This window comes from Salvelinus fontinalis, chromosome 4, assembly GCF_029448725.1.
Source record: "Salvelinus fontinalis isolate EN_2023a chromosome 4, ASM2944872v1, whole genome shotgun sequence".
NCBI classification, from domain to species: Eukaryota; Metazoa; Chordata; class Actinopteri; order Salmoniformes; family Salmonidae; genus Salvelinus; species Salvelinus fontinalis.
Window position 1 is genome coordinate 11,345,032 of NC_074668.1, and position 13,241 is coordinate 11,358,272.

Here is a 13,241-nt window from a genome sequence, read left to right on the forward strand (position 1 = left end):
ATATGCCACACCTGTCAGGTGGATGAATTATCTTGGCGAGGGAGAAATGCTCACTAACAGGGATGTAAACAAATTTGTGCACAGAACCTGAGAGAAATAAGCTTTTTGTGTGTGTATGGAACATTTTTAGGGATATTTTATTTCAGCTCATGAAACATGGGACCCACACTTTACATGTTTTATATTTTGTTTAGTGTAGAACCATTCAAACCTAATGTGATTCAACTTCAACCAAATCAGCCATAAAGAAATGATCTCAAAGACTTACTTTGAGATCCGATTTGATAGTAAGTAACTAAACTAGTGGGAACTGGCTGGTATGGGCATTGGACATGGACTGGCTTTTAATGAATTGGCCAACCTTTAAAACAAATAATCTCTTGTCCCTGGGAGCTCACATTGGAGATGGTTTTCAATGTAGAGCAGAGGGACATGAGCTCTGAGCAACACATGACTAGTATGGAGACTGCTGGAGGTGCCTGGCCTTGTGGTGCTCTCTGTAGACACATTGTTTTACCGTTCCCCCTGCTGGAAGTCAGTTTCCCTTCACTTCTCACTAATTAGAAAGGGGGAAGTTTATCTTTCCTGTCTGCAGTAGTATGCGTCATTAAAACAATATCCAGGACAGAGCTCCTGACTTGGCTTTTGACTTGGCTAACGAAGGACTGTCCGACATTTCGCTTCATAACAAAGCTTCAGGGTGCCATTATGTCGAGTACATAACTTTGTGTGTGTATATATATGTGTGTGTGTGTGTGTGTGTGTGTATATATATATATATATATATATATATATTCTTTTTAAATATGAGCCGAAAATGAGTATATTTTTTCCAAACTATCTCCGTCTCTGCACTTTACTGTGAAGTGTAAAGTAATTATATTGTAGGACCCTCCTGTATGCTAATGCTGTGCTAATCTGGTCCTTAGCGAGTGTCTTAATGAGGCCGATGTGCCCTCCGTGAGTGCTACATTATGGAAATAACTTGCGTCGTGGGACAGCAGAAATGTAGCCTTATTTCCACTTTTAAAGCTTTCCTAACAAGGTATGTTGTCCTTTGAGGCCACAAGCAGAACATAAACAAACACACTAATGACTTGCATGGGGAGACTTCACAAGTGAGGTCCATGTTTTAGACAAAGTAACAGATGGTGGTAAATGGGCCATGGTGGATAAACTATTAAGCTGCTGGACTAGAGAAGAAGCCCGATCCATGTACTTCGACTTGTTGTTCTGAAACAAATCAAGATAGAACAGTGCCCACGTACAATGTCCTATTCTATGCCTAGTGCAGTGGAACATGTATGTTGATGTACTTGGCTGAAAAAGGAATCAATTTGGATTCATATTTTCCACCGAATGAGCATATCAAAGCCTGCCGTGCATAATGTCTAGTGAAGATAATTCTCATCTATGGTTATATTTAGGGAAATACTTTTAACCAGATTAAAACTAAATATATGAGCCTCCCGGGTGGCGCAGTGGTCTAGGGCACTGCATCGCAGTGCTAACTGCGCCACCAGAGTCTCTGGGTTCGCGCCCAGGCTCTGTCGCAGCCGGCCGCGACCGGGAGGTCCGTCGGGCGACGCACAATTGGGCTAGCGTCGTCCGGGTTAGGGTGGGTTTGGCCGGTAGGGATTTCCTTGTCTCATCGCGCTCCAGCGACTCCTGTGGCGGGCCGGGCGCAGTGTGCGCTAACCAAGGGGGACAGATACACGGTGTTTCCTCCGACACATTGGTGCGGCTGGCTTCCGGGTTGGAGGCGCGCTGTGTTAAAGAAGCAGTGCGGCTAGGTTGGGTTGTGCTTCGGAGGACGCATGGCTTTCGACCTTCGTCTCTCCCGAGCCCGTACGGGAGTTGTAGCGATGAGACAAGATAGTAATTACTAGCGATTGGATACCACGAAAATTGGGGAGAAAAGGGGATAAAATTAAATAAAATTAAAAAATTAAAATTAAAATAAATAAATATATGTGCTGTATGGAGCCTTATCCCAATACTTTTATCAAATAAAATACAACTTGATTCATTTGCATGTATCTATGCCAGCTTCTATACCAAATATGAAATGTTCAGCGTTGGCTAGGCCTCTCTGTCTGCGGCCAGGCCTCTCTGTCTGCGGCCAGGCCTCTCTGTCCGCGGCCAGGCCTCTCTGTCCGCGGCTAGGCCTCTCTGTCCGCGGCTAGGCCTCTCTGTCCGCGGCTAGGCCTCTCTGTCCGCGGCTAGGCCTCTCTGTCCGCGGCTAGGCCTCTCTGTCCGCAGCTTTGAATCAAAGTGTTGAGTGTTATTACAGCCTGTGTCACTCTGAGTAAACAGGAGGAGGGCCTCACTCTTTCCTCTGACATCTGCGCTGTCTCCTCATACACTGCCAGCTTTGAAACACTGGAAGCTCCCCGCGTTGCTTTAAGGAAAACACTGACGCTTGTTTCCAGACAAAATAAAGAGCTGCTCTCGGTCGTTACAAGGGCCAGTTGATTTCTCATATGGTAGAGCAGTTACCAAAGTCAGCCTTTCGAAATGAGCTCAGACAGAGAGCAACAGCATCCAGCCACAGCAGCCCCCAGAGAGAAAATTGGTAATGGAAGTTAAGATGCATCAGAGGCACCGCAAAGCTTACTGCCTGATGAGAATGAATGTTTAGATGTGTTTTAGTTTAAACCCGAGGAGATACGTCAACCTCCCCCTTTTGGATCTAAGAGGATGAGAGAGATGTAGGATCTGGTGGTTTGTTTGAGTTGAAGTCCGGTAATCTGCTTGCGTTGGGTTTCATCCTTTTGTAAATGTCTTGGTTGGATTGGTTCAACATGACTTGTCAAGGCCATTCTCCAAAAAAGAACCAGTGCATGAGTTAACAGAAGAGCCGGCTAACCGATTAACAGGGAGTGTCACAACAATGTTGTACCTGCATTGCCCCTGGAGTATTCCTGTTGTGCAGAGGTCAAGGGAGCTAGAGAGGAGGAGACCTCATTCCCATGTTCGGAGGGGGTGGGGGCACCGGGAGGGAAGGCAAGGCCTAGCTGGTGCCCAGAGATGAGGCCTACTCTGAAAGAGGCCTCTGTGTGGCAAAGCCTGTCATTACAGGTCTTTGGCTAGGCTGCGGCCAGGGACAACCCCAGCCTTTGTGCTCTTTTATTGCGCCAGGCTGTGTACTGTACTGAACGGCAGTGGGAGAGGCGTGTGAAAATCCCCTCCGCCCCAGATAGACTAGGCTGCAGTTAGTCAGCTAAGGTCCGGTAAGACTAGGGTACAGTCGGTCAGTCAGCTGGGGTTCAGTAAGACTAGGGTACAGTCGGTCAGTCAGCTGGGGTTCAGTAAGACTAGGGTACAGTTAGTCAGCTAAGGTCCAGTAAGACTAGGGTACAGTCGGTCAGTCAGCTGGGGTTCAGTAAGACTAGGGTACAGTCAGTCAGCTGGGGTCCAGTAAGACTAGGGTACAGTCAGTCAGTCAGCTGGGGTCCAGTAAGACTAGGGTACAGTCAGTCAGTCAGCTGGGGTCCAGTAAGACTAGGGTACAGTCGGTCAGTCAGCTGGGGTCCGGTAAGACTAGGGTACAGTCGGTCAGTCAGCTGGGGTCCAGTAAGACTAGGGTACAGTCAGTCAGTCAGCTGGGGTTCAGTAAGACTAGGGTTCAGTCAGTCAGTCAGCTGGGGTTCAGTAAGACTAGGGTTCAGTCAGTCAGTCAGCTGGGGTCCAGTAAGACTAGGGTACAGTCAGTCAGTCAGCTGGGGTTCATTAAAACTAGGGTACAGTCAGTCAGTCAGCTGGGGTTCAGTAAGACTAGGGTTCAATCAGTCAGTCAGCCGGGGTTCAGTAAGTCTAGGCTATATTCAGTCAGTCAGTCAGCCGGGGTTCAGTAAGTCTAGGCTATATTCAGTCAGTCAGCTGGGGTCCAGTAAGACGAGGGTACAGTCAGTCAGTCAGCTGGGGTCCAGTAAGACTAGGGTTCAATCAGTCAGTCAGCTGGGGTCCAGTAAGACTAGGCTATATTCAGTCAGTCAGCTGGGGGGGACACTTCTTCTATTTCTTTAACTGCTAAACAAAATGACCCAACAATTTCCCCGGAGGCTTCGACCTCAGACCAACATTAACCTCAGGGTTTTGTGTTGTGGTTGAGCAATGCAGATTAGGTTGGTCAGGAGTCGGATGTGTGCGCTGCATGTCGTGGCTGGAGCACAGCGACGGCTTCATTGTTTTTGAAGTCACAACAGAGGATGCGGTTTATTGTAATCAAGCACTAACAGGAAGTCTGCCTCTGACATCATTAGTATACAAACCAATAGGCAAAACTGCCATTGTTATTTTCCTTCGACCACGAGGACGTCCTTTGTATCCCAAATGTCTGTACAGTTCATAAATATATGCTCATCGTCGAGTACGAGCTTGGTGTGTCAGTCAAACCTGGTGTTAAAAGACACAGAGAATGTTTTCTTTGATATCCTATGTCATGAACGTATATTCTAATCTAGAGAAATCCTCTTGTCTCTTGCATCAGGTTTTGACATCAGAAAGGGTTTTTAAATAAACTTCCTTATTCTCCAGAAAGCCTGAGTTTCCATTTGTAACAGTCTGATAACCCAATCCTTTCAGGAGTGCTGCCTTTAGGATCGTCTGATGTGTCCTCTGTCTGATCCTCTGTCATTTTTTTTGTTTATCTTTCTGCAGTGCTCAAGTCTGGCTGGCCGAGCATGTATGCTCTCCTATTCTCTAATTGGATCTTTGTATTCATCTGGGGATTGACTCAACTTAGCTTTCAACAAATGTCAATCCAATCTTGCAATGGATGGATGCTTCCTTGGTAGCCTGTTTATATGTGGGCTTCTGGTAGCCTGTTTATATGTGGACTTATGGTAGCCTGTTTATATGTGGGCTTCTGGTAGCCTGTTTATATGTGGGCTTTTGAAATGCAGGCAGAGCTAGAAGAAAAAACAGCTCTCTGCCCCTGGGCTTCTACAGCAGCACGAACAAAGGTGTGAAAGCCTCTGCACAGGCTCGGCAGGAGCAACGCTTCACCCCGTCATGCTTCTGTTCTGTGAAGACATATCAAAACAAAGCCCATGGTTTCCAGTTAATGGTCATAAACCACAGTGTCCCTCTGTGACATCTAAAAGTCAATCACTTCTCCCTGTACCAGTACCAAGACCAGGCATTAGAATCCAGACTGGGCCTCTGGTGACTCCAATCAGAAGAGCTCTGAGTGGCAGATTGGCACATTGGCCCCAAGCCTGGGGACACCTCAGCTCAGTGGGCGTAATCAACACATCTCTGACTGCATGCTGGGGGCCACAGCCAGGAATTTGCACAAACCCTCCATCTTTTTATGACAGTTGAAAATCCCATTGAATTGTAGTGTTGTAAATATCCTACCTATTGTCTCCTGGCATGTTTATGGTGTGCTGGAATTTAGGGGATGTAGTCTCTCCCTGAGCTGACCACTGTCTCCAGACAGACACTGACAGACACAGATAGGTGCAGACAGGCAAGCACAGGCACACCGACAGACAGACACACACACACCGGCAGGCAGACACACACACCGGCAGGCAGGCAGGCAGACACACACACCGGCAGGCAGGCAGACACACACACCGGCAGGCAGGCAGACAGACAGACACACAACGACAGGCAGGCAGACGGAAACCTTTCCCCAGGCGTCAGGCTCTCCTGGGGGATGTGACAGGGAAGACTGTTTGACTTGTATATTGGATCTGAGTGAATGTCAGATTTGGGACTTTTCATTTACATTTGTCATGCAACATAATGGTTGTGTTGACATGTGAGTGAAGAAGTTTGATAGATTTCATGATGACCGAAACGTCCAACACATTTGGCTTTTACCAATTCTACTCCAAGTGTGCTTTTTCCAACTCATCAGACTATTCAATAAGCATTCCAGAAAGCATGAAAAATTATTTTCTTCTCACCTTCAATTAATAGACAAATTACATTGACAATTGAGCAGTTTTCATGCCCTTGTGTTGGTAACAAAATATTACAGCTTTCTCCCTCACACATATTCATTTTGCTGTCACCTGTGAGAAATGATTGACAGAAAAATTCTACTTGAAGGGAATTTAAATTAAAAAATGTATTTAAAAAAAAATACAATTTCATATTCATCATCTCCAGCACCACCCCAACATCACCATATGTGAAAATGACACGTTTCTATGTTTTGGAGTAAAAAAAAAAGATTGAGGAAGATAAGTGATTCCAATGACATCCTCAACCAATTAGTAGACAATTAGGAGGCAAATAGTAAGCAATGCCTACTCATAATTGGTTAAAATCACACAATGCAGACCGATGTCATTGGAAACCCTCATCTTACTCTATCTGTTTTACTACAAAACATAGAAACGCTGAGTTTTCACATATGTTGATGTTGGGGTGTATTTTTGGTATTTTATTAGAATCCCCATTAGCTGTTGCAAAAACAGCATGGTGTTGGAGATGATGAATATGAAGTAGTATATTTTTGACATTTCCCTTTAAGAGCATATCCCTCCGAGCAGCTCTGCAAATACACAGGGATGTCTGACATTTTGTGCCAAAACAGACAGCACCATACACCTTCAAGCTGGCTTTTTAAGAGCTCTGTGTCCATGGCAACGGTTAACCCAGGAGTTGGTATTTTTATTCATAATTAAGAATGTTTGGGGAGCTGAGGGTGAGATGCCAGAAACCCAACAGCTCTGCCTCCTGTTTCTGTCAAGATATTCCATCAACAATTCACAAGGCAAAGGCAAGAGCGTTCAAAATGGCCTCATTTAACTGTCAAGCCACATAACCCTGCAAAACGTGTATGCCTTGCACATTTATTTAAGGGGTTTATATTGATTTCCAGGGAAATCTGTACGTTTCCCAATTAGTCCCGTTCACCGAAAGTATACAGTAGGGCACATACATAGTTTTTTATTTAACTAGGAAAGTCAGTTAACCTCTCTTGGGTACGTGAGACGTTAGCGTCCCACCTCTTCAACAGCCAGTGAAACTGCTGGGTGCCAAATTCAAATACAGAAATACTCATTATAAAAATTCAGAAAACAAAACACATTTTACATAGGTTTAAAGATGAACTTCTTGTGAATCCAACCACGGTGTCAGATTTAAAAAATGATTTACGGCGAAATTATACCTTACGATTATTTGAGAACATAGCCCAGCAGACAAATCATTACAAACAGTAACCAGCCAAGTAGAAGAGTTACACAAGTCAGAAATAGAGATAAAATTAATCCTTACCTTTGATGATCTTCATATGGTTGCACTCAGCAGACATTCATTTATTCAATAAATGTTCCTTTTGTTCGATAAAGTCTCTTTATATCCAAAAACCTCAGTTTTGTTTGCGCGTTTTCTTCAGTAATCCACAGGCTCAAACGCAGTTAAAACAGGCAGACAAAAAAAACAAATTGTATCCGTAAAGTTCATAGAAACATGTCAAACGATGTTTATATTCAATCCTCAGGTTGTTTTTAGCCTAAATAATCGATAATATTTCAACCGGACAATAACGTTGTCAATATAAAAGGTAAACATGAAAGGCACTCTCTTGGTCGCGCGCATGAAAAAGCTCTGTGACACTTTAGGGTCCACTCATTCAGACTGCTCTTACTTCCTAATTTTTCAGAATACAAGCCTGAAACAATGTCTAAAGACTGTTGACATCTAGTGGAAGGCATAGGAACTGCAATTTGAGTCCTAAGTCAATGGATACTGTAATGGCATTGAATAGAAAACTACAAAACCAAAAAAATAACTACTTCCCGAATGGATTTTTCTCAGGGTTTTGCCTGCCAAATCAGTTCTGTTATACTCACAGACACTATTTTAACAGTTTTGGAAACTTTAGAGTGTTTTCTATCCAAATCTACCAGTTATATGCACATCATATCTTCTGGGCCCGAGAAGCAGGCAGTTTAATTTGGGCATGCTTTTCATCCAAAATTCCGAATGCTGCCCCCTACCCTAGAGAAGTTAAAAACAAATTCTTATTTACAATGACTGCCTACCCCGGCCAAACCTGTGCGCCATCCTATGGGACTCCCAATCACTGCCGGATGTGATACAGCCTGGATTCGAACCAGGGACTGTAGTGACACCTCTAGCACTGAGATGCAGTGCCTTAGACCGCTGCACCACTTGGGATACAGTACGTACATAGGGGATTGTATTGACAAATAGAGATGATCAATACGTCAATTTAATTGCAGTTTAGCTGTTTGTAAGGATTTGACATTCCCGTTCTCTCTAGGTATCTACCGAGTGTTCTCTGACAATGTTTTTTATTCTTCGTGTTTTTTTCTCTTTCTTCGTTTAAATCAACATTTTCCATCTGACATGGTGTTTTTTATTTAGGTCCAGTGTTTAATGGTTTGGATGGTTAGGGTGATGTGTCACAAGTAGGAGCGGTCTTGTATTATAGCTCTGTGCTTTTATCACTAATAGCAATTCTCCTTTCCATAGCACTTGCTTTGACAAGTGTTGCAAATCAGACATTTTTTAGTGCACAATAACAAATAATTCATGAAAAGTGCATTTTTATGTCAACCTTTCCTCACCTGCTGAGATTAGGCGTATCATAAAATAACACTACCTGCTGCTTGAATATCATCGAATAAGTTGACACTATAACATGAAATCATAATGATTAATTTACAAATCATAGATAAACCTCTATGGCAGCACTTCAAACTGTCATCTTCCATACCTTGTACCCAGAACGAGTTGTTTCTCTTCCATACCTTGTTCCCAAAACGGGTTTTTTCTCTTCCATACCTTGTACCCAAAACGGGTTGTTTCTCTTCCATACCTTGTTCCCAAAACGAGTTGTTTCTCTTCCATACCTTGTACCCTGTGAGAGGGTACCCAGAACGGGTTGTTTCTCTTCCATACCTTGTACCCTGTGAGAGGGTACCCAGAACGGGTTGTTTCTCTTCCATACCTTGTACCCTGTGAGAGGGTACCCAAAACAGGTTGTTTCTCTTCCATACCTTGTTCCCTGTGAGAGGGTACCCAAAACGGGTTGTTTCTCTTCCATACCTTGTTCCCTGTGAGAGGGTACCCAAAACAGGTTGTTTCTCTTCCATACCTTGTTCCCTGTGAGAGGGTACCCAAAACGGGTTGTTTCTCTTCCATACCTTGTACCCTGTGAGAGGGTACCCAAAACAGGTTGTTTCTCTTCCATACCTTGTTCCCTGTGAGAGGGTACCCAAAACGGGTTGTTTCTCTTCCATACCTTGTTCCCAAAACGGGTTGTATCTCTTCCATACCTTGTTCCCAAAACGGGTTGTATCTCTTCCATACCTTGTTCCCAAAACGGGTTGTTTCTCTTCCATACCTTGTTCCCAAAACGGGTTGTATCTCTTCCATACCTTGTTCCCAAAACGGGTTTTTTCTCTTCCATACCTTGTTCCCAAAACGGGTTGTTTCTCTTCCATACCTTGTACCCAAAGGTTATTTCTTCACCAATACATAATTGAATTGTCATTCTCTAACCAGCATTTGTTAATGTACAGGAAGCCCATGCAAACAGAGAGATGCAGCGCAGTGGTGTATCTCCTGATCCTCTTGTCCTAGCTACCTCGATATTTCATGTGATCTTGAAGTATACCCATTAGTGTTAGCCCAGATCTGTCAAATCCTACTCAGGCCTTGGTGCTGAAACACTGGGCTGGGTTTAAACCGTGCCTCCCTCCCCATCACCACCAATGACATGTACACTGACACCTCCAAACACAGCCAACCCCTCTGTGACTCAGACAGGCAGACAGACAGACATATTGATGTTTAGGATCACCACTTGATATGTCAGTGGAGAAGATCACATCCCTCACCCTTTAGGTCTGTCCTCTGGTTCACCTCCCCATCACAGGAGGTTTGTTGTTGGCTATTTTAAAGAGTTCAACCAGCTCTATGTATCATCCTGAGGTCTCTGGAAACCAACACATCTAAGTATTAAGGAGTGAAGATTGAATGGGCAATTCTAAAGCTTTGGCATTTTGTCATCTTTTGGGATTTTTGTAGATGTTCCTTTCCGGTTCATTCCCACAATTAATTTGCCACAATCTAATATTTGACTTGTGTCACATATTTATAATGTGCAAATATGGTTTCACAAAATCTGTTACCTTGTCAAACCTCAATTCAAGTGTGGGTGGGTCTGTGTGTGTGCCCTACATTTTCATGTTCGCACATACCAAGTGGGCTTTGGCGAGAGACAACATTTCCCCTTCTCTTAATTATGGATGATAATGTTGGGTCTAATTAATATCTGTTTCATTAATGTGCTCTGACACATTCCATCCCCCATTGTGTCTTCAGCCCCACAGCTCCGGCTACTTGTGTGTGTACAACCCAACACTGGGATAACTCTCACAGCAAAGTCTTGGTTTGATTAACTTCCTTGGTATCTTATTATTTGTTATTTTTTCACAATATATTTCCTATCTTATAGTTGCAACATGTAAAGTGTTGGTTCCATGTTTCATGAGCTGAAATAAAGATCCCAGAAATGTTCCATACGCACAAAAAGCTTATTTCTCTCAAATTTTGTGTGCAAAGTTTAAATCCCTGGTAGTGAGCATTTCTCCTTTGCTAAGAAAATCCATCCACTTGACAGGTGTGGCATATCAAGAAGCTGATTAAACAGCATGATAATTACGCAGATGCACCTTGTGCTGGGGATAATGTAGTTTTAGAGAATTTGGCAGCACTTCCAACTAGCCTCACAACCGCAGACCACGTGTATTGCGGTGGGTGAGCGGTTTGTTGTTGTCAACGTTGTGAACAGAGTGCCCCATGGTGGCGGTAGGGTTATGGTATGGGCAGGCATAAGCTACGGACAACGAACACAATTGCATTTTATCGATGGCAATTTGAATGTACAGATACCATGACGAGATCCTGAGGCCCATTGTTGTGCCGTTTATCCGCCGGCCTCACCCCATGTTTCAGATGGTAACGCACAGCCCGGTGTCGCAAGGATCTGTACACAATTCTTGGAAGATTATAATGTCCCAGTTCTTCTATGGCCTGCATACTCTCCAGATTTGTCACCAATAGAGCATATTTAGGATGCTCTGGATTGACGTGTACAATAGAAAATTGACTGATATGAACTTCAACTCGGTAAGTTTCAAATTGTTGCATGTTGCGTTTTATATTTTTGTTCAGTGTACATGCAGTGATGGAAATGACTTACTGGACGGTATGTGTACTTACTTTCAATGGACAGAAGTGCACAAATAATTGACAGGAGTGTTTTTTTATAGAGAGCGGAGGGAGTTGTTGTTGGCCGTGATGTTGGTTGACTCATGGTGAATCTTTCTTCTCTTCCAGAGTGTGGTGGAGAAAGTGTTTGTGGAGTTCAGCCACCAGGAGTTACTTCACTTCTACAACCAGGTCAGTGCTGCATGTTGGTTCTGCTTTCCACATCACTGACTCCTTAACACCCGCAGGCATGTTGCCTTTCTCCTAATTGTCAAACATTCTCTGTCTCCTTGTAGCTAGAGACAGTTCAAGCCCAGTTGGACTCCCTCACCTGATGCGGGTGCCATTCTATTTTCATATGATGACAGCTATGGAAGAAGCAGTGTTGTCATTAAAATTCCCCATGCACACTGACAGGACACCTATCATAACAATGTGATGGTATAATGAGGGAGATCTCACATTTCCCTGTTTGTTGTGTGTGTGTGTGTGTGTGTGTGTGTGTGTGTGTGTGTGTGTGTGTGTGTGTGTGTGTGTGTGTGTGTGTGTGTGTGTGTGTGTGTATAACTGTAATCCAACTACATTTCATCCTTCAATTAAACTATTTTTCTACCTGTGTTTTCCGATGTGCAACATGAATGTTGTTGAAATTCAGGCAATGTTATTTTTAGGAATGTTTCTATATGAATGCTGATGAAATGTTACTAATGTACAAACACAAAACATGATATCATGTATATGTAATCTAAAGCACTAGAGGAATATAAAAATGTTGTAATCTGAAAAGTGGCATTGTTATTTCTTCTCTTACCCCACCTGTAGTTTCATCAGATAGAAGTGCAGAGGCACAGTTCAAATCCTCATCTCCACACTTAGCAGGACAGCCATTCCTAAACGAAGCACATTATTTTCAATTAGCTTTACAAAATGGAGCCATATTAAATGAAGCGTATTGTCCAACGGTCAAGGTTTCACCAAAAACAGATAGCTACAGGTTTTTCTCTCCCAGGGTCTCACATTATCCCTTTCTCCTCACGTAATACCTGTCAAGTCCACATCACTCTGAACAAAAGAAGAAGAAACCGTTTCCCCTCCTCCTCCTCTAGAGAAAGACAGTAAAACACTTTATGGCCTTGTATCACATTTATGAAGGTTTTTATTGAGCAAAGTTTTCATTTCAATTTGCTGTTTCCTACTTAACAATTATGTAGCCTTTGGTTGTTTTTGTATCAAACTTAGCAGGCAGCGTCTGTGTTAATGGGATAATAAGCATGTAGAATGGGCTCTAAAGCTGTTGTAAAACGGATGAGTTAGTCACTCGCTTAAGAGTAGGTTCAGGCAGCTGCTACATGCTTCTCTGCCGCAGGCAGGACAATTTGGAGAATAGCTGGGGAAAAATGAAACCTTTGCTCTACTTTCGTCCTCTTTGGAGTGAAGATACCAGGCAGTGAGCACTCTGAACCTGATGTTGAAATGCAAAAAACATCAAGTCACCTCTCTCTAGAAAACCTCTCAAGACCTCTGTAACGACTGTTATTTTACCCAATTTACAGTTTTGTCACCATGTGAGAAAAAAAAATCACCAAAGTCACTGCCTGAGGGAGCTGTGTGTCCTACAGCATGGGGAACAGATGGCTGCTCACATCCTGCCGTGGAAAAAAAGTATCCGTTCTGAGTCTCCAACTGAGAGAACAGAACCGAGTCCTACTTGTACGTGTGTGTGTCAAGGCCTGCTGGACAGTAAACATGAAGCAGTCAGGTTTTTATGGACAATTATCAAGGGTGGCCTGAACCAGCCAGCTCAAATAAGTGGATAATGCACTAATCCTGGATAAGACTGGTCGACCACTGCGCAAAGAGCGCTGGCCCTCAAATAATGGGCTGAGATGACGGCAGCTCTGGTACAAATGTGCCAAGAAGCAGACAGACAATTTAACCCAGTCACAAACTGACAACCAAAAAATAAACGGTCTGCACACAGTATTTAGTTGAGAGACTTGCGTGTTAACCATAAAGATGGACAATAACAT

The 13,241-nt window shown here is 43.5% G+C and overlaps 1 protein-coding gene across 2 annotated transcripts in view; it reads left to right on the plus strand.

Annotated features, from left to right (window-relative positions):
• The window catches only part of commd10 (COMM domain containing 10), a 37,981-nt gene extending 25,984 nt beyond the window's left edge, over positions 1–11,997 (plus strand). For both annotated transcript variants that reach the window (XM_055918744.1, XM_055918745.1), the window contains 2 exons: positions 11,341–11,403; positions 11,508–11,997. In XM_055918744.1, coding sequence (XP_055774719.1) covers positions 11,341–11,403; positions 11,508–11,511 — 67 coding nt within the window. In that variant the 3' untranslated portion in view covers positions 11,512–11,997. The remainder of the gene's footprint in view (positions 1–11,340; positions 11,404–11,507) is intronic.
• Positions 11,998–13,241: the final 1,244 nt, after the last annotated feature.